General features: G+C 42.6%; 1 protein-coding gene across 3 annotated transcripts in view; it reads left to right on the forward strand.

Moving 5' to 3' along the window:
- Rnf130 (ring finger protein 130) overlaps window positions 1-26,232 on the forward strand; it is a 100,389-nt gene that overhangs the window by 57,570 nt on the left and 16,587 nt on the right. The window contains exons 4-9 of one of the 3 annotated variants that reach the window (NM_021540.4): window positions 2,841-2,912; window positions 4,479-4,561; window positions 10,823-10,919; window positions 12,876-13,080; window positions 16,346-16,439; window positions 21,649-21,859. In NM_021540.4, coding sequence (NP_067515.2) covers window positions 2,841-2,912; window positions 4,479-4,561; window positions 10,823-10,919; window positions 12,876-13,080; window positions 16,346-16,439; window positions 21,649-21,664 — 567 coding nt within the window. In that variant the 3' untranslated portion in view covers window positions 21,665-21,859. Of the gene's footprint in view, window positions 1-2,840; window positions 2,913-4,478; window positions 4,562-10,822; window positions 10,920-12,875; window positions 13,081-16,345; window positions 16,440-21,648; window positions 21,860-26,232 lie in introns of those variants that run through there. The other 2 variants (NM_001290749.1, NM_001290750.1) reach the window with 2 other exon arrangements.

Below are 26,232 nucleotides of genomic sequence, written 5' to 3' on the forward strand. Positions count from 1 at the left end.
TGGTTAAGTTAATTAAATTACATTAATGCCAGTGTAAAATTCAAAGCAGAGCTGTCACTGGGTGTGATGGTTTGTATATGCTTGGCCTAGTGAGTGGCACTATTTGGAGGTGTAGCCTTGTTAGAATAGGTATGGCCTTGTTAGAGGAAGTGTGTCACTGTGGATGTAGGCTTTAAGACCCTGGTCCTAACTAACTGCCTGGAAGCCAGTCTTCTAGAGGCCTTCAGATGAAGATGTAGAACTCTCAGCTCCTCTTGCGCCATGCCTTCCTGGGACTTGGTTTGTCCCAAGTTGACCTTGAACTCAGAGATATGCTTGCTTCAGACTCTTGGAATTAAAGGTGTGCACTACCTTGCCTGGACCTAAGCGTTTCATGGCTACTATGTCTCAAGATCTCCATGTCAAGATCCAGGTCAGAAGCCTATGTCTTCCAGCCTTAAGATCTGGATCACAGGTGTGTCTTTCATTTCTAGATTGTAGTTCATTCCAGATGTAGTCAAGTTGACAACCAGAAATAGCCATCACACTGGAGATCAAAGTTATTCTTAATAAAGCAGTCACTTAAACAAGAAGATGTAACAATCTTAAATGCTTAGTAACCAAGATTTACAAATGGGAGGGAGAAGTGCTGACCTGCACTGGGGGAAGACCCCAGAGGCTTCTCAGTGACTGAAGGACAGACAGCCAAAGAGCAGCCAATTACATGCCAAGTACTTACATGCCAGCAAATTCAGCCTGGTTCACATTCGTAGAGAACTCCATCCAACAAAAGCAGAATAAACATTTTAGGCCATAAAACCAAAGAGTCAATTTACACAGAATGTGTTCACTGAGTGCTTGAAATTAAATGAATCGATAACTGGAATCTCAGGAACCGTCAAATATGTGAAAATTAACCCGTGGTCTTGGGAAATCAAAAGAGAAAATGAAGGGCAGTCCTGAAAATTAAAGCAGTGCATGAAAATATACTAAGTTTTGTCCATGGTTTTTTTTGTTTTGTTTTGTTTTAAAGATTTATTTACTTATTATATGTAAGTACACTGTAGCTGTCTTCAGACACTCCAGAAGAGGGTATCAGATTTCATTAGGAATGGTTGTGAGTCACCATGTGGTTGCTGGGATTTGAACTCGGGACCTTCGGAAGAGCAGTCAGCACTCTTAACCACTGAGGTATCTCGCCAGCCCGTGTCCATGGGTTTTCAATGTGTTTTTAAATGAATATCAGATGTGACCCTTTTATGTATACAGTTTAAGCCCATTATAACTCTAAAAGGACTGCTTTTATTTTTCAAGTATGATAGATGAGACTTGGGTCAAAAGAAACTTGAAAAACATAGCAGCTAAATACTATTTAGACTATATCCTGATCATATAAGCCAACTATCAAAAGACATTCTGGGGACTTAAGAAAATGGTTTGACAATTAAGAGTACTTGCTGCTCCTCACAACCTCCTGCAACTCTGTTGAACTTGGTTCTGGTCTCAGAAAGCATAGACACCCAGCATACATTCACACAGACACACAGACACATATATAAATAAAAAAATAAAGTAAATCTTAAAAGCATTTTAAAGAGAAGATATTCTGTAGACATTTGAAGCATATAGTTTCAGTAGGAGACAGTATTGATGAAGGGTTGTTAATTATAAAGTAGGACAGTACCATCAAACAAAAGCCCCTGTCAGAGATGCATAATGAAACCCAGATGATGAAATGACAAGTTGATATAAGACACTTTGAAATTCTTAAAATACAGGGGGATTGTTATATGAACTTACAAGTGAAATATTGATAGTTAAACCACTCTGATAGATATGAAAATGTTCATTAGATTATTTTATTTTGTATTTTACTCTCATGCTCTCCTGTTTTTGTTTTCTTTGTCAATCCTTACAAAACAGTGTGAGGTCTCCCTTGGTTTTCTTTCCCCTCCCCATTCCTTCAGGGGTTTTGGTTTTGTTTTTTTGTTTTTGTTTTTGTTTTTTTAATGTGCCTCTGCTCAGTTTAAAATACAGTTGTATTTAGAGTGGCTGTCTGAGACAGTTCCAGTTTGTATCTCATCCTGTGTGAACTCAGACTCCCAAAACATTCTGATTCTCCTGTCCCTTGGTCCTTACTAACTTCCCCTGTCCTCGTTTTCCAAGCCTTAGCTCTGGCATCCCTTCCTCAAAGCCTTCGGGGCATGCTTTCCTGTTCCTGACCCGTCTCCCACCACCACATGAGGCGTAGTCTTTGGTCATTTCCTAAGTTCGGGTGGCTTCTTAAGGCTGCAGATTGACTGTCATGTTGTCCTTGGGTTGTTGTTGCTCTTTGTGTCTGTCAATGTTGGATAAGTACAATTTTAGAAAGTATCTTGAGTTAAACCTAGCATTCACCCTTTGCTAAGATCACAGAGTATATTGTGAACTGAGCCAGAAGTAGACTTGATGCCGTGTCTGTCTCCAGTGCAGTAGTGATGACTTAGTGGGGATTTGGAGGTTTCTTTTGCTGTTCGAGTACTCTGGGAAAGCCTCAGGGCGAGAATGAGAGCCCTAAGGGACCCTAGTAACATGGCCTCACACAGTAGACAGACAGAAGGAGCTATGCTCAGATTCCTCTCACCAAATGCACTTTTTATTCAACTAGAATGCAAAATCGATGGTATAGCTGCCAGTTTTCTGAATTTTTACAGCTTTTTCAGAAGGCACTTACATAACATGGCAGAAGTGGTCTAGAATAATAGATGCCATACCTTTAATTATTTAAATTAAAGATCGTGTACTACTTCAGCATCACATACTAAAATGAGGGCTATTCAGAGATCTTCCATTTAATGTCTTTTTATTTTTCATTTTCTTAGCGTCGTCTTGGAGACGCAGCCAAGAAAGCCATCAGTAAATTGACAACTAGAACGGTGAAAAAGGGCGATAAGGTACAGTAATGAAATTACTTTCCTCTTGGAAGTCTCACTCCCGCTTTGCCCGTCTGGAAAGCCTTCGGGCAGTCTCTCGGCTGCCTGCGCTTGAGGAGGTCCTCTGATGTTTTCTGCTGGTAAAGCCTAGCGCACGTCTTCCAAGACTCCTAATGAGACAAATTGCACATAAGTAGCCAACAGAGGTACATTCTCTCCTGCTTCTTAAGACGGCCACATCTGATTTGGGGTTTGTTTCTTCCCAGCTAAATGAAGACTTTAAAACCTTCATTTCTAGGGTGTCTCAGTTAACAAGGATTAGAAAGAACATTTTGTCTGTGTTGAACCTAAAGCTTAAGGGGACCAAGTCAAAGAGATGATAACAAATAATCGCTGAAGCCTTTCATCAACATTTCTGTCAGAGCTCAAATCCCAAATCGCATCTTAGTGTTAGTTTCTACATTCAGTATATTCAAACTTGCCATGAATTAAAAAAAGAAAGAAAGAAAGCTCTAAAGGCAAAAACCCAGACTCTGCCATCCCACGCCCTGTGCTGATATTTTAGCAGAGAGCTCTGGTAGGAGGATTTTGTGTGATTCTCTATTTTCTTTGTTTTGACACATTCTCTTTTTTTACTATTTTTATTCCCATGCCTTTGAATACTGGAGCCTGTTGTCTTCAAACAGCTCCAGAGGCAGAAACATTCTCACTGGGTGTCATTGCACACTGGGAGGGAAAAGACACTTGCAGAAAATAGAGGCTGCATCAAGACAGCTGCATTTAACCTAGACCAGTCCCTGGTAAAAACGCTTTCATGGCTTGGCCAGCTGCTATTAATTCGATATTTCCTGGATTTGGTACAGCCTACTGTATCATTTTCTTCCTATCAAATAATCTTTCCTGTGATTATTAAAACTAATACATTTTTGTGCCCCTCCATTTGCCAATGGTTGACCATATGGCCATGGCTTAGGTTATTGGCATACTTTGTCTTAAGACAACTCTAGTGGAACTCTGCTCAGGCCAGAGAATGAAGGAAGTTAATTAACCTGGTGACCAAACAACTGGCTGGCTTTTCCTGATTCTTGATAAATACCCATGATTGAGTTAAACTACTAACTGCCCCAAGTCTGTGGCCAGAGTGTAATTCTTATACCTGAGTCAGGACTGTAACATAGGAGTCTACTCAACACTCCACATCATTTGTAACAGCTTTTGGAATTGATCGGCTACATGAGCATCTTGATGAGGACCTAGATTTTTTTTTTTTTTTAGATTGTAACAGTGGAACCTAGTGAGAGTAGGTAGTTATAGAAGAAATGGGGTACACACATGATAATCCAAGATGATCCATTATGAACTATGGAAAAATTAGAGCTCCGGCTTAATGTAAGACACATCATAGAGTCAGTATGAATTATATGATTGGCTCATATGTAATTTGGATCAACATCCTTAAGCAAATGAAAACTTGTATTTTTAGTTCCTTTCCCTTTATAGCCACCTGCTCATGGTAGAGTGTTCTTAGCTGGGCTGTCTGTAGCTCTTGTGTGTCCATGTTCCTCAGCTCTTGTACTTTTGTTTCAGGAAACAGACCCAGACTTCGATCACTGTGCAGTCTGCATAGAAAGCTATAAGCAGAATGATGTTGTTCGGGTTCTCCCCTGCAAGTATGTCGGCTTTCTTTGTTTGAAAGGAATGGTGTTAATGTTTCCCTTCCAGAGTGAGTATCTGCTTGCTCCTGGAAAACTGCCTGACCAGGCTAAGGACCAAATGCTGATAATGGAAGGTCTTGGTCAACTCTGACCAGAATTCCTCTCCAGAATTGTTTGCATATGAAAGAATTGTTTGTATGAGAAAACATGACAACATTGAGGCATATTATAACCTAAGAGTCTGTATTCAGTAACCCTCCCAGGCTAGGCTGTAGCGCGGAGGTAGAGCAGTTGCCTACCTAGCATGTCCCAGTTGTGGATGTAATCCCTAGTACAGCCAAGAAAGACGCAAACCAAACCAAACACCATTTCTTGTTTCTTTCCATCTCAAGACAGAGTTCCTTACAAAGCCCTTTCATGAGTTATCCTCCACTTGCTCTGGGTTCCACAGTGGTAGGGACCTGAGTTATGCAGAATGGAAGACAAGCCATTTGTCTTGTAGCTGCTCAGAGCCAGTACATTACTCTGTGCTGATAGCATTTACTCTTTTTCTGATTCCCACAACAATCCACAGTGGTTGTTTCCTCTTATTTATATTGACTAGTTTCTTATACTGTGGCAAAGTATCTGACATGGCTACTGAAGAGAAGGCTTGTTTGGTAGTCTTGGAAGTTCTCAGAGTGACCTCCTGTTGGTTTAAGCTCTGGTGCGGATGATAGGCAACAGCGTACATGCTGCTTTCTCATCAGCCTCATGAGAAACACCAGAGGAGTCGCAGAGGAAATACCTAGACACTGCAGTGGCCTTAGGACCTCCCTAGGTCCCATTCCCCAGGAGTTCTGCAACCTACGGCAGTACCACCCTGATGACCAGAGTTTCACCACAGTAGACCTGGAAGCAACACTCAGACTATACGCAAGCCATAGCAGGCTTGCCCAGTGAAGGATAGTGAAGCCAGCAGTAGATTTTAGCTTTATAAAATCAAATATGGCAGAACCAATAAAAGGGACTCTCCTTAATATTAGCATTCCTTACATAATCTCTAGCTAGCTAGCTCGCTCCTTCTCTCCCTCATTTCTCCTTTTCTCTCTTCCTCCCTTTCTTTGAGATATATCCCCGGCATTCTTTTCACTGTAAGACAGGATCTCATTACATTGCCCAGGCTGCTTGAACTTGCCAAACTCATGCTTCAGCTTCCCAATGTAGTTCTAGTTACACACTCCCCATCAGACTGGGCTATGGGAATTTCCTTCATAAGCGTGGTGATTTCTACCATAGCTCTGTACAAGCTAGGGAATGTGAAACACCAAGGTGCACTGTTCCGGGTGTAAAATGTAAAATCACCTACTAAGAAGCCTAACCCAAAGATTTACTTTCTTTTCTTATCTCACAAAAAGATCCTCACATGGTTCTGCCTCATGAACTTGTGACTGGATAAAATACTTGTAAACAGCTGTGTCTCCATGAAGCTAACAGTCCTCTTCTCCTTACTCAGAAAATAACATTTTGTGCTTTAGGAAACACATACAAAATAGATTACTTTGTTTTTGTTTTGTTTTGTTTTTTAAATCCTGGATCTCTAGAAGATTCCCGTATACAGAAATAGAAATCCAAGATTCTGGAGTAAGCATTTTAATTCTAGGTTATATAAAGGAAAATCTTACCAAGCTCAGTGTAAGCAACCCTGTGGAAAATTATGTACTGACCAGTTTTCTTCATCCAGTTATCTAAGTGTGTAAGGCTGAAGGAAATACATTTACAAAGAAAGTCAGGAAAAGAACCTGTGGGTTGCATTAGAAGTCAGTCAGCAGTTGTCTGCTTTTGATCAAGAAGCTGAGCGATAAGACGTTGCTTGTTTTCCTATCCCAGCCCAGGAACCCCTGGACCTAGCTGGTACCTGAAGTAGAAAAAAAAAAAAAAAAAAAGAGTCATTCGTGGTTATTACTAAAAGGAAAGTGTCTTCCTCAAGGGAGTCTGATCCTAAAATAGCTGACTCTGAGCTGCTTGCTCTCATTCTTGCCATCCCTAAAGCCTTGGTTTTTCCAGATTCATTCGGAGTGTGCTTGTTCTCTTCTCTCCCCTCCCCCACCCCTCACTTCTCCTCCCCCATCTCTAGTTTAACACAGAGCTTTTCCAACCTGACTCCCTATCAGATCAGCGAGAGATTTTTATAAAGATCCAAAGTGGAGCCCCACCATACATCCCTGACTGATCTTGATACCACAGGGTCATATATCCTGCTGAGTTTACATCTTGTGGGCCCTTAACTGTTACAGCAAAAGGAGACAGCGGCTTAGCCTTTGTGTTTGTGAGCTTTTTTTAAAAGAGTACAATTTTGGCAAACTTGAGGGAATTTCTTTACAGTCTAGTTGTAGCACCTTCTCTTTCATTGTCTGTCCTTACTTTATGCCAGATGTGCAACCACTGTCTGTGTCCATTCTCCATGTTACTTCACAGCTAGCTGCTCTTACATCTCAGCAAGTTGCAATTTTCTCTAAATGTTAGTGTTTTGCCTGGTTGGAACATGTTGACGCCTTACCATAACAACAGTCCCATCCCCAGGTGCAGTAAAAATTAACTTTTCCCATTGAGCAACCTTTTGTGACAACCTTTGACCTGTGTGGGGTTTCTCAGCCTTGGCACTGCTGACATTTAGATCAGATAAGTCTTTGTTTGAAGGAGAAGGTATGGAGAGCTGTTCTGTACATCACAGGACATTTAGCATTGTCCTTAGCCCACCTACTACTCCCTGAAAGCACATAAACCACACATTTGACCACCCAGAATATCTCCTGATGAGAATCACTAACCTAGAATATCTCCACCCAGGAAGTTCTTCCTACCCCAGATCTTCCCCAAGCTTCTTGTTTCCTGTCAATGTCTCTGTTGCCTGTGGTAATTTCACCTGTAAGGCTCAGTGTCTTTCCACTTGGAATACCTGCCTATTTTCTTTCTGTTCTTTTGACTCTGAGCCTTCCATGGATCTCTTCATCTCATGTGGCTAAGCACTTTTGCTCCTCACTGTCTTCCACCTGGTCTTTGAACTGACTGGACAGACAACAGTTTCACCCCTGGCTGGATGCAAGTGCTAACCAGAGCCATTCTCCTATCCTGATTGGCCTTTCCTATTTATCACAGCAGGGTCTCCTTAAACACCTCCCTAACTCCATTGTTCTCATTCTTGGCCTCGTGAGCTTCATAGAGAGAAGAGTTGATGGAATTCCTCAACTTTCTATCACCAGGCCTCCAGCATGTCAGCCTCTGTGTCCCCCCTTGGCACCTCCTAGGCTGGAAGAGACAGCTCAGTTCTGGTCCAGTGCTGCTGTTTCTACCTGGGTCTTTGTCTACCAGCTCTTTCCCTTCTGAGGGGACCTTGCTCTATTGACTGACTGTTCCCTCAGCTTTGTTCTGTCTGTCTCTGCTCATCAGCATTTCATCATACGCAAGCCTTTGAGACTCTAGTTTATTTTAAATCCATCCCTTACCCATACTGCCCTGCAGGCAACTTTTGGTAGAATCTATGTTCACTGTCTCTCCTCAGTTGGAGGAAGACAGCCAGATGCTTATGTCTGTCTGTCCTTCATTTTTAACAAGCCTATTCTGAACCAGACCTTTCTCTATAGATACCAAACCTCTTGTGAATTCCTTTGTCACATGACCTTTTCTTTTTCTCCTCCGCTGCACTAATTCATTGTGGACAGATGGCAGTCGGCATTGCTTTGGGGACCTCCTGCTTGTGTCAGTTGATTACAGTTGATCATCTTTTGGATGTTAGCCATCATGGCTCCAAAACTGAAAAAGTCACCTTATTTAAAGGTTAGCCACAAGATTTGAGGAGGTAAAAATACCAAGAAGGAGAGTGCTGCAGCTGAAGAGGTCTGCTGGAGCTAAAACAGGCAGGATGCTGGCTGGTTGCTGGCTGGGGAGTTGCTGTGGCCACCCCCACCACAGAGGGAGGTTGGCTTAAACAGTGTCAGCCAGTTCTTGCTGGGGAAGGACTTCTTGATTCTGACCTTTAATAATCTTAGATCCTTTTATGTTTGCCAGGTCCTTAACAGGGCACCCGGGGTCTGTAGAGCTGTGAAAATAACTCACCCCCAGTGTACACGCCACTCCCCACCCCCAGCCCTGCTGGGTTTTGGCCTCTCTATTCTGGTCCCTGAGGAGTAGGGGGAGGAGGCCCTGCATTTTAGTGTTGCAGGCTTCGTTCCTTCCATAGTCTCATTTCTCATTTTGTATCTCAGAGCATTTCTTGCAGAAATAAAGGGCATGGTGGAAGCTCTGATACATCAGTTCAGTGTTCTCTACACATCTCAGGCCACCACTTCACCCCTCTCTGCTACTGAGTGTATTTTCATTACAAGAGTTTTTCAAGATAGTGAGGAAGGGCTGCTTTTCAAGTTCTGGCCCCTGTGGTGCACCCTCTGGCTAGTTGGAGGGCACCAGGATGGATGTGCTGGTGCCTGAGGCTCATTATAAGAGTGTTCTTTGCCATTTACTGGGATGCTGTGTGATCATTGAGGTCACTTTGCTGGTTTACTAAGGCTTTCATCTGTCCACCCTTAGAACTTCTCAGAATATTTCAGGGACAGTTTTTCTTGTGCTTCAGACAGCCTTGTAAGGTGATCAGACCTGCCTTCCCTACTCTCCCACCCCATGGTCCTTTAGGGGAGAGAGCTAAGAGGCAGAAACAGTGGTGGGTGGGCCAAGGCTCTGGAAGCTTAGTAGCCAAGCTTTGCCCAGAGAAACTTTGTCTTGAAAAACCAGAGGGGGGAGGATATAATTATAATAATAATAATAACAACAATGGGTTTTAAGAGAAACAGCAACAGCTTTGTTCTGTTTTATGTTCCATTATAGCCCACCTTGGCACAGCTGAGACCTGCTGAGCAGTAGCTGTGGATGGCCCTTATAAGGGCTTAGACCTCAGAAACCCCTTGTCCTTCTCTGGAACACACTCTTTTGTCCACACAAGTAATAACAGGCAGACACAATACCTTGTATTCTATAAATTTAGGTCTCCCTACAGTTGATGGTTTTCTGGCCTAAAACCCCTCAAAAGAGACATTCAAGGCTGAGACTGCCCGTCTGAAAGGTTTGGAATAGACTGATGAGTCTGCAGACCTCAAGATCTTTATTCTGGGCTTCAAAGAAATGGGTATAAGACCATTGAGTGGAAACTGGATCAGTATATCCTATTGGCTAAAATTGTCATATTCATCCTAGTAAAGTTTTCTAGACCATCTTTTTAAATCAAAACTGCATTTTTAAACAGTAACAAAACATTAAATTATAAATTAACAATTAAGGCTTTAAAGATATGATGGCCCAATTTGCTATCTTTCAAATTGTTTTTAATTCCAGACTCAGATTACGACACGTTCTAACCCTGCATCTGTTGATGATCCCCTCCTGTCAGCACAGCACTTCAGCTTCCCTCCCTATGATGGGTGGCAGCTTCTTTAAGTTCTTGTACAAAGGTGCTGGCGCTTAGTCTCTGCCTGCCCCCCTTTTCTCCAAACTTCCCATACGAAAAAGCTCCTAGGCAAAGAATACAGACCCTCCCTGGGTGGGTGACAGAAATCGGGAGGATGTGACTTTCTGCTCTCCTGAGTAGAAGATGTCATCTATCCCCTACTCCCCCAGTCCTTAGCCCTTTAACATTTCAGCTGAGAATTGCAACTGTGATCTTCATTCTTAAATACAGTTTACCACCTGGAAACAGTTCTAACTGCCCTGGGACTTTTACCAATATTAAGCACAGGTTGAGTTCCATAAAACTAACATTTAATAGAGTACTCTTAATTCAGCTGTGACTTAATATCTTTGTAGAATTCTACATGAGCTATTTTCCTGAAATATAGCTTCTTTATAAAAAGTCTGGTTATCTTTATTCTTAATACATTCTTTTAGATTTCCTCAAGTCTTCTTTGGATTCAGTGTCATGAAAAGGCAAGCTGGGGCAGCGTAGTTTACTATGCCTGTAGTCCCAGCTACTCTGGGGTCGCTTGAACTTGGGACCACCCTGGGCAACACAGCAAGACCGTCACAACACAAAACACAGCCCACTCACTCTCATTACACTGTGCTGTTATCACACGAGATTGGGTACAGGAGAGTTTCTGTAAATTGTGTTTTATTTGCCCCTACTATTTATCTTTTCAGTGTTGAAAATCCCTTAAAGCAGAAAAAAACTAAACATTCTAAATTTTTCCCATGTTGATGTAGGAGTTCCTCCCTGTGTAGTTTATGACGTAATTCTCTGTTCCTTTCTAGGCATGTTTTCCACAAATCCTGTGTGGATCCCTGGCTCAGTGAACACTGTACCTGTCCTATGTGCAAACTTAATATTTTGAAAGCCCTAGGAATTGTGGTATGTTCTCTGATTGTCACTAATTTTGTGCAATATCATATCCATGTATAATATAATACAACTGACAGAAGCCATGACCAGATTTTGTTAGAATACACTAGCTCTCTTCAGCACATAGACCCTGTTGGTGCAACAGTGCCCTTGTTCCAGATGACTTCCAAGTTCTAAGCTACCTTTGGGAGTGCTGGAAGAGAATATAAGTAACTGTACTAATCTACTTTGAAAAGTATGCTTCTGACTGAGGGTGCACAAAAGGAATAGAGACCTGTGGTTCAGTGGTAATTTTTCTCAGATTTGGCATAATATGAAATGATGTCACATTCTGCCCTCTTAAGCTTGCCTTCCATGTCTTTGGGTGTCAGTAACTAGCAGGCAATGAAAGCAGATGGTGACCAAAAAGCCCCTAGAGACCCTTGACACCTTAACAGGTATGTCAGCCAAGTGTGCTGCAGTGAGGTCAGCGTGATAGGTGCCCGAGCAGTGTGGTGAGAGTGTTGATGACTTTCTTGCACTCCTTAAGAAAGGCATGCAGGAGCCAGGTGGTGGTGGGACACTCCTCTAAGCCCAGCACTGAGTAGGCAAAGGCAGGTGGGTCTTTGTGAGTTCAAGGTCAGCCTAGTTTACAGAGAGAATTCCAGGACAGACAGGGCTGCACAGAGAAACCCTGTCTTGGGAAAAAGAAAAAAGAAAAGGAAAAGAAAAGAAAGGAAAGGAAGGTATTTAGGGGTGGAGAGATAGCTCAGCCATTAAAGGTTGAGGCTTACAACAAAAATGTTGACAGAAGTATAAATCTATGGTATACTTTTAATAATAATAAAAAAATTAAGTTTTTCAACATTGCTAACTGTTCTCTAAAAGTCAGGTCATCCTCCTTGTGAGACTAGTTTAACAGAAACTCTCACATGGCCAACACATGGAAGTATTAACTTGTCCTCTGTCCATTTTTCTAAGTTTTATTTATTTTTATTTATATGAGTACACTGTAGCTGTCTGCAGACACACCAGAAGAGGGCACTGTATCCCATTACAGATCCACCATGAGCCACCATGTGGTTGCTGGAAATTAAACTTGGAAATTCTTGAAGGGCAGCCAGTGCTCTTAACCACTGAGCCATCTCTCCAGCCCTCCTGTGTCCATTGTTATTGGAACCTTCTGGAATAAATGATAGCTGTTATGGTTCTTTGGATATGACACTACTATAAGCATCAGCTATTAGATTGTGTTTTTTATTTTGTTTTAGATAGAACTTTGGGAGGCTCTAAAACAGAATTCTTTTGCCCTAGAAGCCATAGGTTCTGGGTCGTGGCTGTCCCTGGTGTGAGCCATCTTTCTGAACTCTGCCTTTCCTATACTGTCTACTGCAGGCAGGAGCAGCCTCTTCCTCTTGTGTTAGTGTCACACCCACTGCACACAGGTAGACGGCCAGCTGGAGCTGGGTACTTAGGCTTGGAAGCAGATGGTTTTCTTACAGTTTACAACCTGAGCTTTGATCTGCTCTTGGTCTGTGCTTTGTTTTTAAAGGTAGAAGTTTTGTTTTGTTTTGATTTTCTTAACTAGGTACCAAGTAAATGGAGCATTTTAGAGAAGTTACAGAATAAACAAGGTATTCTGTTACCTGCTACCCCTCAACAATAGCATTCAGTGTTAAACTAAGATAATGAACTAAATTTTCAAACTGCAAGTTTTCTAGCTTTGTACATGACATCAGCCTCCCTCTGCCTGTGTGAGTGCTCACAGTAGTCTCCTTTGCCAAGCTACAGTGGCCAGTTTGGAGCTATGGATTTTGGTTTTCCTTTGTACCATTTGGGGGGTGTGGGATCAGCGATTGTTTGAGGGAAGTTTCTTAGGTGACAGTAGGGAAGGAAGGTGGCTGGGAAGGTAAGTGGGAAGCATGGCGGAGTCTCCGCAGAGGGTGACCATGTTCTTATGAACTTGTTCTTATGATGCTTTTGCAGCCAAATCTGCCATGTACTGATAATGTAGCCTTTGATATGGAAAGGCTGACCAGAACCCAAGCGGTTAACCGGAGAGCAGCCCTTGGTGACCTTGCCGGTGACAGTTCCCTTGGCCTTGAGCCACTGAGAACTTCGGGGATATCGCCTCTTCCTCAAGATGGGGAGCTCACTCCTCGCACGGGTGAAATCAACATTGCAGTAACAAGTAAGTGGGGACCCTTTTTCCAGGCACCAGAGAGCCTTGCTGCTTGTATTGAGTACCTGATGACTGCAAGAAGAAAGTTGCAGCCACGTGGTCCAGCAGTTTTGTAAAGGATAATGTATACATTTAAACATGTTTGGAAAAACAAACTTTCTTTATAATAGGGAATGTGTATGCTGGTGATGATGTGTTAGTTGTTTAAAGCTTTGCTGTAATGGCTGTTCGGTGTTTTGAGATCGTTGCATTGCATATAGTCATGTTAAGGGAGGCACTGAGCAGTGTGGGCTGGCAGGCAGCAATGTTGGTGTGCTACATGCTGAGCACTGCTGCCCGAGGTCTCCTGGGTTATCAGCAACTTAGGGAAAAACTAATGCAGAATTCGAATCTAAAAAGCATTCTGAGCTAGTTATGAATGTTTTAATTGTTGAACTGTTAATAAGCAAAAACCTATCGAGGGCAGTGCCTGACTGTGTACAGTGTGAGTGGGTCGGTGGTGTGTATGTGGCTGTTGTAGGCATTCATCTTTTAACAAGCAAAGTCTTTTCTCCGTTTTCATCCTTTCCATGCAGTTTCCATCTAACAGCCTTTCACCATCTCTCGTCGCCACTCTGGTGCTGCCTTTTCTAATTATGCTGCCGCTTGCCCAGGACTTCAGGCCTGGAGTTGATGGGGTTCCACTTCCTCTGGGAGTCAGTAACAAACTGGGGAGCAGTCTGTGGACTAGCTTGCTCTTTACATGTTAAGACTTCTGTGGTCTGTTTTGGTGAAATGCATGGTTTTAAACCATCTAAAGATTGCCATTTGTCTGAATGCCAAGAGCCTTCATTCCTTTAGGAGTAAAACTATTCTTTGATATAGTTTGGCTTGTTACTTACCATTTCCCAATGCCTGTTTTAGCAACATTTCATGGTTTTCCTTCTTTGGCATTCAGGTTTTATGGTCTAGAGTTCACTGGTCTAGTAGTATGGAAGAAGATAAAGGTGATTTAAAATTGTGCTTTTATAAGTCCTTCATTAATTGGGCATTTATTGAGCACCTACTACATTAAGCACACATCTTATCATTTTTATGTGGAAATGTCTTCAAAATCTTAATAATAAAATCTTTTGATGATAAAAATAATTCACATACCAAATAAAACACGTTTATCAGAATTTACACATAATGCTGGTAAAGAAAATTCATGTGATTTTTCTAGACCCAAAGTCCTTCTTTTCCTTCCAAATCCCTGTATTGCCCTAAGCAAGTGCAGTCTACCCAGCCAGCACCCGCTGTGTACAAGGGAGGCACTGTGCTAAGTTAGCAGTGGGAGGTCAGAGGGTGGCCCACCAGCAGCAGATGGCACTGAAGTACTCCTGGAGCGCAGGTGGGGCTCTGGTGGTATTTCCCACAAACAGGTTTATGTGTTCAGATTTCCAAAATACAGATGTAATTAAAGTTTCTAAATATTGGTCCGCGTATCATGAACAAAGGTTTGTTAGAACGTGGGTTGGGTGTCAGGTTAGTGCTCAGATATACTCTGTAAGGATCTCGGTTCACTCCCAGTGTGGAGGAAGACAAGGAAGAAACAGGCACAGTGGACTATGCTTGCAATCCCAGCACTCCTAGCACTTAGGAGGAAAGGCAAAAGGATTAGAAGTTCAAGACCAGCCTCAGCTATAGCTAAAAAGAAGAAGAAAGCAAATGAATATTGTGTTAAGCTCCTTGCTGTTGATAGCCATTCATCTCTTGAATTTTTTAAAAATACAGTATATGTTATACCCAACTTAAAAAAAATACATAGGTTAAAACAGTGATTTTTACATAGACTCTTGTGTGTTTGTCTTGACTTCAATAAAAAGCTTAAATCTAATGCTATGGAAATCTGTAATCCAAGAAGCAGTTATTGCCGTGTCATATGAAAAGAGTTTGCTAGGAATTTTAATCATAAACCAATCAGGCCTGCAAAGATTAGCTCGTGGATCAAACTCAGCATCCTGAGAGCCTAGAGAACAAGTTCTGTAAGCCTTTTCTAGGGAGCAAAAAAAAGCATGTGCACACACAGTTTATGTGGCTTTAGGATTCCAGAAACCCAGACTAAGAAATATCCAAGGTGGGGTTGTCAGGAACATTTGATGTTCTTCCAGAGGACTTAAGTTTGGTTCCCAGCACCCACATGGGGCTCCTTACAACCACGTGCAACTTCAGCTCCAAGTGGGGTCCCACACCCCTGGCCTCCATGGGCACCTGTGCTCACATACATTTATAATACACAGGTACATACATAAGTATAGATACATGTACACATAATTTAAAATATTTCCTGAAAAAATACTCATGTCACATATATGAAGTCATATGGAAGCCATTATTTCGTATACTAATTTTAAAATGTTTAAATGAAGAAATTCTCCTTTTAGGCACAGTTTTGCATATTAACATTTGTCATGCCTTGATACAAATGTAGAGGAACTTTATAGAGTTACCTTGTTAAACCATCCCTATTTAGTTTATTGTGGGACTATTTTATAGTTAAGACTGTGGATCGGTTCTAAGGCCCCAGGTTCGTCTCCCCTCCTCCCCATGCATATATGACTTTGATTTTGACTTGAGTTTCAACTCTTTGATGAGCCAAGTGCCTTCTAGGTCACCAGCCCTCCTACTTTTCTACAAAGACAGAGGACCAGCTTTGTTTCCCAGCAGGAGTTGTGAACCTACTTTCTTGGCACAACTGTGATGTGCCCTTTTAATATGAATATTCCAAGTATACTGATAGGTAAGAGAAAACAAGGCAGGCATGAGTGGCTTGGAGGAGTAGCTTTCTGCTTAGCATACCCACAAGACTTTTAAGAACTCCACTCTATGTTCCTAACCTTTATCTAAGACTGAATGTTAGAATCGTGCAGAAATAGCAAAAGGAAATTTGGAAAATGATTATAAGTATGGTTGTTCTATCCTCTAAATTCACAGTGACACGTGTGTCCACGTAGAGCCCTTCTCCATTACTTCCCTGTGCCTGTTGGTGGCCCCACTCCTCGTGTGCTTCTGGATCTACACTTAAAGAGATGGTTGAGCCATGCTTTCCTTTCTCCTTGCAGCTTTTCCCAGTACTTCCACTAACCTTCTCTAGTTAGTAGCTTTCTGGCAAACTTCCTCCTGCTTGACTTCCTTGAGCCAGCCTTGGCTTACACCTCCGTTGACGTCTGCTTCGTATTTGAGGGAAGTGTTGACATCGATTTGACTTAAACCTTCTCCCCAGAGTGATTTCCTCCCTTTCCTTTGTCAACAGAAGAATGGTTTATTATTGCCAGTTTTGGCCTCCTCAGTGCTCTCACACTCTGCTACATGATCATCAGAGCCACAGCTAGCTTGAATGCTAATGAGTAAGTAACAAATTGTTTTTTGGATTGCATGTGCCAGACGATCCCAAGAAAACATGTAATTTTCATGAAGGTGGTGAGACTTAGCTTCCCACCTGTTCCGTGCCGATCTCAGTGGGATCATAGTTAGCAAAATAATTGATTTCCTAAGCATCTTTTTTCAGTCACACAGAATGGGAGTTGAGTAAGACCAGCACACACGAGCGAAGCTCTGGAGGCTCCCTTTAGTACAAAGCTGGATCCACAGTGTCATGCAGATGCTAGGCCACCAGAACAATCTTCATATGTGAAGAATGTCAGTGGCCTCAGCATTGACAGGAATAACTCCACTAGGTGTGTGCTCATAGGACTATACCAGGAGAACACTGAAACCTTTGCCTATGATCAAAGACAGGAAAGAAATAGGAAGGAAATCACTGCTGCAGAACACAGTTGGGAGTAGAGATAGCAGAATAGACAGTCTCTCAGAGGGCAGACAGAGGCCAGGACTGGGTACAGAAAGTCAGATTTGGCCTCCATGAATCACCAGTCAGTCTTATTAATGGTGAGATAGATGGCCCTGCCCCCAAGGAAGGTTCAGAGCTGGGAATGTTGGCACATGCTGCATGTCGCCATGAGGGCTGTCATAGGGGAAACATTTGATCATTTTGATGCAGTGATTTTCCAGAAGTAGCATTCCCCGGTGATGTGATACTGGAAGGGCCTTGTGTGCTTTTGTTCTGAGTGTTGCCATTTACTCTTCAGTCCTCTCTTTACTGGAGTAGTCATACACCTCCGAGATGGATGCAACCCTGGGCCAGTACCCACATTCAAGCCCACATTGCCACTGGTGCATATCGTGTGCTCTCTGTCTTGGAGTATGACCTAGCATTTTAAGTTGCCAACAATAACCAGTCTCCTGGAATAATTAATATACTTCAGCTGAGGAAACAAAAAACTTGCTGACTGTTACCTCTAATCTTACCTGTTGACAAATACTTACAGGGAATACCTTGTGGCATCCATGACCCCATACATATTGAGAGGCTATTGTGGTACCCTGTCATTCTTCACCCTGGGGATAAATACTCTTCACCTCTGTATTAGGTTGGTCAGCAGCTAGCTACCTCTGTTGATGCTACTCGATGCACTTTTTCGTCAGTCCTTAGTGTCAGACGCTAGAGTCAGACACACAGATTTGGTTCTCACTCAGCTCCTCTTTTCCAGTTGTGGGACTTGGGCATTTAAATTTTCTGAATATTATTTTAATCATCAAAATAAACAGATAATGAATAGTCTGTGTCATAGGGCTCTTGACTTAGCACAGTGCCTAGTTTGTAATAAGTGCTCAATAAATGTTAGCCAAATTCTGCTGAGGTTCTGCTGCAGTTCTGTGAAAAAGATGGCCATCTGGGGCCAGTGGGGTGGCTCAACAGGGAAGCCACTTGCTGCCAAGCCTAATGACCTGAGTTCAATCCAATATCCACAAGTTATCCTCTGACCTTCACACATGCATACAAACGCCATGGGACACAAACAGACACACACACATACACCATGGGACATGTACATATGCTCACAAACAGACACACAGGCAAAAAATAAATAGATAAATATAATTTAAAAATTGAGAGATGACCTTTATAAAGCCAATTTAATTTTATCCATGAAATTAGATACAGAGCATAGGAACTGTAGGTGCCCATGATTTCAAAAACACTTTCGTTTAAAGTGATGTCATTGTTTGGTCTGTAGCCAATTGTCTTGACCATTCTAAATCAAGCTAGATAATAATAGAAGCCCAGTTCTTAAGATTTTACCAGTGAGGGGCCTGGTGAGATGATTTAGTTGGTAAAGGCACTTGCTGCCAAGCCTGACTGGAGTTCAGTCACAGAATCTACCTCATGGAAGAAAAAAAATAAAGGTTCCTGCAAGTTGTCCTCTCACCTCCACACACATGCCATTACACACACACACACACACACACACACACACACACACACACACACACACACACCTGAACATAAAATAAGTAAATCTAATTAAATATTTTAAAGAATTCAACTATATGTAACAACCAGTACAAATCAATAGTGATGCTCTGGGCCCTTGGATAGAATTACCAGACAGTTTAATGTCCTCTTACTCAGAATCGTCCCAGTTGCTCAGTCTATACATCAGATACTTTAGAGAATGCTAAATAGGAGCCCAAGTCCCGGGGTCATAGGCTTCAGTTGCATGCATAAGTGCATTACTCAAAACCTGAATTATGGGTCTTCATGAGCATGTTTTAGTCCCATTAGATTTTGATGATGGTTGATTTGCAGTTGTTCGTTTGACTGTTAACTTCCTTGCCTTCAAAACCATCCTAAAGGACAGTATTCATAATCGCATTCAGAGAGAAAATTGAGTGAGTGTGTGTGTGCATGTGCACATGTGTGTGTGCACGCCGCAGGGTCGCCACAATACTGGTGGTGGGTATCTTAGGTTCTATGTCTAGGGTAATATTTCCTCCCCATTGTGAGCTTCTGTAACTTGGGGTTTTGGTTTTGCAGGCATGAGTTACTTAGTTGTTGTTGTTGTTGTAAGACCGTTTCTCGTGAGAGAGAAAGATCAGTCACTCTGCCAGTGTCTTTCTAACAGGTTGGTTAAAATTCCTAAATGGGGCTGGCGAAATGGCTCAGGGGTAAGAGCACTGACTGCTCTTCCGAAGGTCCTGAGTTCAAATCCCAGCAACCACATGGTGGCTCTCAACCACTGGTAATGAGATCTGACGCCCTCTTCTGGTGTGCCTGAAGACAGCTACAGTGTACTTACATATAATTAAAAAAAAAAAAAAAAAAAAAAAAAAACCCAAGGACACAGGGAAAAAAAATTCCTAAATGATTTTATTCCGGATAAAAGGTTTTTTAAAACAATTTTATAATTCTTCATTTGTGGATTTCTTTTTAATCTACCTACTTATTTTGCCTTTATCTACCAACAAATTTACAGCCAAGATGTGGAGTGCATCACCACAGCCAGCTCATTAGGCTTCTGTTTGAGAAGAATATTGACAGATAAGCAGAGTGTTGATATATAAAAGACTCTGAAACTGAGTCATTGATGTCTTGCAGATGCTTTGCTTAGACAGGAGGAAAGAGGAGGTGAGAGTGTCTCAAGGGCTCCCAAGGACTGGCAGAAAAGAGAGGAGTTGCTGTGGACTGAGTGCCCCTCTGTGTGCACAGGGATCTCACTCTGCACAGCTGGTACAGAAGAGGGCAGAGCTTTCTAGAGTCTTGAGAAATGGGTTTTATGGAAGACAGTAACTTTGTATCAGGCAGAGTTGTCCATATGGATACTGGTAAGCTCGTGAGTTGGCCAGTTGTAGTCTAGGGTTGTTAGGGCAGGTCACCCTCTGAGTCACATGCTGCTGGATGGGATCAGAGCCTGTGTGACAAGGATTGGAGTTTCTTGCTAGTTCCCTCTTGCAAGACTGAATTTCAAAAACAAAGTTACCAGGCATCTTTTTTGCCATCTCCCAGAATGAAAGCCGTTTTACTTCGCGACCTAGTAGTACTTTCTCATACATGACTAAAACAAAAGTTCACAAGAGTAGCTCTCACTGCCTGCCACATCCTGTGATGTAAACTGTCTTGCGCTTTATTTCCCTGTCAGTGCAAGCTCTAAACGGACTTCAGGGGCAGTTTGAGAAACACTTGTCAAGAATTTTAGATGTCTACTTTTTCAGTCAAATACTCTTGGTCAGACCAATGTTTATCTTCGTTTTTTTCATGTTTCTTGTGAGCACAAAGACTTAATGTTACTTTCTGAGGTGTGTGCAGAGAATAAGTCTATTCCCTTCTTGTCACATTGATTCTCATAGCCACAGAGTTAGACAGTGAGGCTCAGAGGGAGGGATTGACAGTGGCATTCAGGCCTCTGCCTCTGACTCCAGCTCCTTTCTTTATACTGCTTGGCTCTTACTGCTCGAAAGAACACTGACGTATTCAGTTGTGATCAGAGAAAAAAGTAGTTTCTGAGAAGATGGTTTGGAAAAGGAGTCCTAAGCAAAGCAATAGTTACCATTGGTCTTTGGCAGTAGCCATTTTCCTTTTTCCCAGAGTGCCTAGTGTGGTGGTCCTAAAAAGCCCTTCTGTATCGTAATGCCCAGTTTTTCTGAGGAGATGCTACAGGGGAGATGTGGTGCCTTTAGTTGGGCCTATGAAAGATGAGCAGAAGTGCTTATGAAAAGTGACTGTTGTTCACGTCAGCCTTTCCCAGAGACTGTTAGCTAGCTCCCTCCCTTCCTCATTTTATGCCATGTCCCAGTGCTCACTGGCACCAACCCCATGGGAACAGGGATGAGCTTAGAGACCAGGCCTTCTCGGTGGGAGTTAGAAGTGAGGAAAGGAGCAGAAAGGAACGAGGGAGGGAGCACTGTGCACTTTGCTGCTCTTGCACTGAGGGGCCTCACTGGAGAGAGGGTCTCAGGGTGAGCGGAAGCAGGGCAGGCTCAGGAGTGCGTGCTCCGGTGCCTCCACTGGAGGGGCAGCGCTGGGAGTGCCCAAGGCTTTGCATGGTGGCTGTTTTCTTTGATGATGCATAGTCAAAGGTCCAGGGGTTTGAAGCATGGATCCTCAGCACAGAGGAAAAGATCAGATTTGGGACAGTAGAAATGAAGCACATGTGGTGGTAGGGAGACCCTGCTTAGGGAAGAAGCCAAGACCAAAGGTCCAGGAAACTAGATAGTGTCAGGGACGCAAAGGACAAACAGGATCCTGGGGCACCAGAAAACTTCCCAAAGGACTGCAGGCACTTTTCAGCTCCTGTTAGAGAGGCACTAAGGTCACACTCCATGCACCCAGAATCTGAGCAAGGTCTGAAACAGCTGCACACATCCCTGAACTCTGCTCTTTAGCTCTTCCAAATAAGCCATAGTAGTCCAGGGTGATAAGAGGAGCATGCACAACAAAGGCAGCCGCAAGCCAGCTTGGATAACACTATCCCAATGTGATAAACAAGGCACTGTTAGCCATCTTTCCCCGTGTTCACTCTGAGAATATTAAAGCACTGTGAGAGGGCGAGCGGCTTGACCGCCAGTGAGAGAGAAGCCACTGTCTCAGACAAGACAGGTACTTGGGCGGGGCAGTCTCAGGGCGTCCTGCAGTTAGGATCCATCTCTGTTGTGTTAGAATGCTGACAACCTCCCTTTAACTGATTAATGACCTCTGTTTTCCCTTTTATTCCTTAGGGTAGAATGGTTTTGAAGAAGGAAAACACTGCTTTCTGACTGATTGCCTTGAAGGAAAAAAGAACCTATTTTTGTGCATCATTTACCAATCATGCCACACAAGCGTTTATTTTTAGTACATTTTATTTTTTCATAAAATTGCTAATGCCAAAGCTTTGTATTAAAATAAATAAATAATAAAATAAAAGTACCGTGTTGCTAAGTATCCTTCGCCAGCGTGTGTTTCAGAGGCTGATTTTGATACCACATGTATAATGTGCTCATGACTCCATAAGAGGGTAGGGGCAGTGTGGCTGCTCATCTTTACCATGGACTCCTGCGCTGACTGATATGGCAGAGCAAGGACATCCTGTGTGGCAGGCACTGCTCCCTCAGTGCTCAGCTGATTGTCTCTGTTTTCCTTTCAAGGATGCCTGTTCACCTGGCAACCTCTCCTTGCGTCTTCACTGGGATGTTAGCTTCACACCCATAACTTGCAGGTGTTGCTCCCCACTGTGTCTCCCATACCTGGGAGTGTGCTTGGCATGTAGTAAGTGCTCAATAAATTTATTGTAGGATGAAGGAATGAGGTGTTAAGACTTGCAAACCAAGATAGTCCTTTTACTTAGTGTGTATATTACATATTTTTAAAAAATGAACACAAAAGAATTAGCCAAGAGCCATTTTAACATGTGTAAATGAAATATTATTGAAGAAACTGTTGAGCTATTTTGTCATATTGCATGCTTAAAGGATGGTCAATATTTGTAAACTGTAGAGTAGTCAATTCTTGGCCTTTTACATTAAGGTATCTGCACTGTCATGTTTCTATGGGTCTTCATCGGCATTGTAACTGTCACGGGTCTCTTAATTGCAAAACAGTTCGTCACCCCACAAGGAAACCACACACCCACTAACAGAACTTCTCACTCGTGCCAGCCCTGGGGACTGTAAAGCCGCATGTTTCTCTGTACCCATTCTGAGCACTTCCAATGAATGTAGTCTTACAATGTGCAATCTTTTACATCTTGGCCCACAATGTGTTCAAGGATCATCTATGTTGTGTCATGTAGTAATACTTTATTTCTGTAGTAGTATGGTTTATTTTTGTATGCTATTTTTGCAAGTTTGCTGAATTTAACTAACCTTTAGAATTCTTTAGGATTTTCTATGTACACGATCATGTCATTTGAGTCTAGGGGTCTTTTATGTCTCCTTATAGTCTGTTTTACTTTCTTGCTTGTTCATCCTTAGGTAGACAGTGACTATAAAAGATATAAACTAACTTCCATGTTTTATTACAATCTCCATGGTAGAAGGGAGAATTCAGTTGGTCAGCAGTGAGTGGGAAGTCGCTATAGGATTTTCTTACTCTCCATCAACTTGAGAAAGTAATCTGTCCGTAGGTTACGAGATGCTTTTACCCCGAAACTTTTAGATGGTGTCACGTTTCCCTGTACCTATTACACTGATCTTGTGGCATTTTGTCCCATATTAACATAGTATATATTGATTTTTTTTTTTTGAGACAGGATTTGGCAATGCAGTTCAGAATGACCTCAGACCTACAATTCTCTCAAGGTCTGTTGCAGCCAAGGCAAATCCCAGTGATTACACTTTTTCCATGCTCTGAACCAGCCTCACATTCCTAGGGTAATCTCACTCACAGAGTGTGTCGTTGCAGTGTGCTAGGACTGTCAGACGACTTCTTTAGTTTGTAAGATAAGCTTGGCTCTTTGCTCCGCTTTGGCATCGTTGTAAACGCTGATCTCACCAGCTCTGCCCTCTGTGTTAGGAAGAGTACAAGGGCCGATGGTCCTTCAGATGCTGAGAACCCACATGGTCCAGGCTCCTCTTCCTAGGAAGTTTCGGGTTTCTCTAGTGTGCTCCTGCACTTGTTAGGGTTCCTGCAATTGTTGGGGCTCACTTGCTCACCCCTCAACCTCTCATCCTCTCTCATGGCTCTGGTGGTCCTGGCACTGTGAACTTGACCAGGCTGAACCCACACCTGCCGCCTCCAAATGCTCCACTACAGATGTGCACCACCTGCCACACACAGCTGGCTGTTTTCCTCTCTAAAGTGAAAGATTAGGTTATTGATCTGAGGTCTTTGGGGAGTTTTTGGTATTTTGGGGGTTTTGTTGTTGTTTTATCTGGGAACAGTCTGTATGTGCCAGGCTGGACTGGAACTCATAAGCTCAGTGAACCTTACACTCAGTATCCTCAGTAGGCAGGTTTTGCATGCTTGGCTTCTTTTTAAAGTATAGGTGCTTATAGCCAAAAGTCTCCCTCTGAGTTCTGTCTCTTCTAGCCATACTTCTTTCTATTTACTGATTTCTTCTTCCCCCTGTGATTTCTTCAACACACTGATTATTTGGCAGTTATAGTCTTTAAACCCTATGTATTTATAGATTTTTTTTCCCAGTCTGTTACAAATTTCCAATTTTGTTTTAAATTCTTCCAGATACCTTGGTTGGTTGGTTGAAATAGGTGGAGAGCTTTCGTGCCTTTTACCCTGTTTACTGTACCAAAGCTTCATTACTAGCCCATCAGTCGCAGAGGGCGCTCAGCGCGCACCTGGGAGGATGCTGCTGTTGCTAGGCACAGTGCTGTGTGAGTGTCTGCTGTGTCGAATTGGTTAATGTGTTCAGTTCTCTTTTCCTTGCTTCTCTTCTGTCCCTTCTGCCCGTCATAGACTGTGAGCACTGACTCTTCACCGACTGTTGTTAAAATCCTCTGCTTCTCCCTATGTGTAGGTTTTACACACATAGGCTTGCATATTGGGTCATGCCATGCACATGGAATCAGAGAAATGTTTAAGCCACAGTTTGCTCTTTGCATTCCTACACACTGAGCTTCACTGGTTGGGGACCCTTAGTGGCACAGCTGTCAGCTGACCTTTGATAGCTTCCTCAGTATAGTTTGGTGAATTAGTAGCATGGTCCCTGCCACCTCATCTTATTCCAGTGGAATCAAAGTGATTCTGCCTCCGCTGTTCCCTCTCATTTGTGATCAGCTGTTGCTTTCAAAATAGTCATCAGAAAATGGAGGAACTCAAACAGCAGTGTTGCTGTTTCTGCTTGTTTAATGTAGCTCCTCTCTCCACAGAGTCTCCGTCTTTAGCATCACATACTGCTTCTCTAAAAATTAGTACTATTAAATATTTTTGCAAGAAATAAAGCATAATTTTTGGCAAGAACTAAAAGATAAAAAGGAATAAAGTTATAGGTTACGACTGGAAGTGTAGGTCATCAGTAACTGAGATAAGAATGTGGTATTTTGTATCTTAGATATTTAACTGTTTTCGTGTTCTAATTGTGATCTCAGTAACCAAGAAAGTGTGTGTGTGTGTGTGTGTGTGTGTGTGTGTGTTGTGTATTAAAATGTGTTTTTTGTTCCTTTGGGCCCAATACAGAATTAGCATCAAAATAAAATTGTTTATTTTTTATTAGTCAGGATATGCATAGTTAATATATAAAATTGAATAATTTTTTCACGTAGTATTTTAAAACTTAGAATGTGACCATGTTTAGGCTGATGTGGGTATTTCAGCTCTAAATCCTTGGGGAAGAACATACAGTTGTTTTCACTTTAGGGTTTTGTTTTTTGTTTTTTAAACCAAAAATAAATGTTTTAAAGACTACTTTGTGTCACAGAAGCTCTGGCATCAGTGGATTCAGAGTTGGGAGGTGTGTCTAAAGAGGAACTTGCAGAGTCTCCTGGTCCTGTGTCAGGCCAAAGGCAGCTGCAGCCACTAAGCCTGAGCAAGCCTCATTTCCCTTTGGCCAGCAACTTTCGAGCTTTAGACTTTTTAAATAGCAGAGAAAAGATTCCCAAGTGCCCTTCCCTGTTTTCCTTTGCAGTTGTTTGGTTTTACTATAGTAAATTCCTTATCCAGAGTTTAAGAATTGGACTTAACAGCAGCAGACAACTCAGAAACTGAGCCTTGACTGCCTTCTCACTCGCTCTGCTTATGTTGGGTGTGAATGTGCTGCAGCCCGGCTTGGGTCGGGGACAAGCAGCAGAAGCCTGTGGCACTAGGTTCCTGTCCAGGCAAAGTAAACTGAGCCTGCACCATCTCAGCGTTTTCCCTGCGCCACAGCTAAAGCTGGCCTGTGACCCAGTGTCCACTTTATGTTGATTTGATCTGCATTAGAATGTGCAGCAGGCAAGCATGAGACCCTGCCTGACTCACTGAGCTTCCTGCAGCCCCAGACTCCTCACCAATGTATATAGGCTACTGTAGCAGCATATAGGACTTGGGAGATTTGAAAAATTGTGTTAGTGAAGGTGCCTGGCTCAGTAGTTTCTGCAGATTTCCTTCCTTTATTTAAAAAAAAAAAAAAAAAAAAAAAAGCTGATCCTGCAAAGCCTTTCCTGGTATTGAAAAGGGGAAAGCCTTGTCAGGCATATTCAGCCTAAGAAAGTCTCTGGGCCACTAAGGTCTAACAGCTCATCTTCATTTCCTTCCTGTTCACAAAGTGAACACTGGGTAGGCCGAGCTGTGTTCACCACGAAGGTACAAAAGGTCACTCTATCGGGGAGAACTCACAGCCAATGCTTAGAATCTTAGAAAGGCTCACTCTTGCCTCCCACTGCTTTATA

The sequence above is a fragment of the Mus musculus genome, chromosome 11 (assembly GCF_000001635.26).
Source record: "Mus musculus strain C57BL/6J chromosome 11, GRCm38.p6 C57BL/6J".
Lineage (NCBI taxonomy): Eukaryota > Metazoa > Chordata > Mammalia > Rodentia > Muridae > Mus > Mus musculus.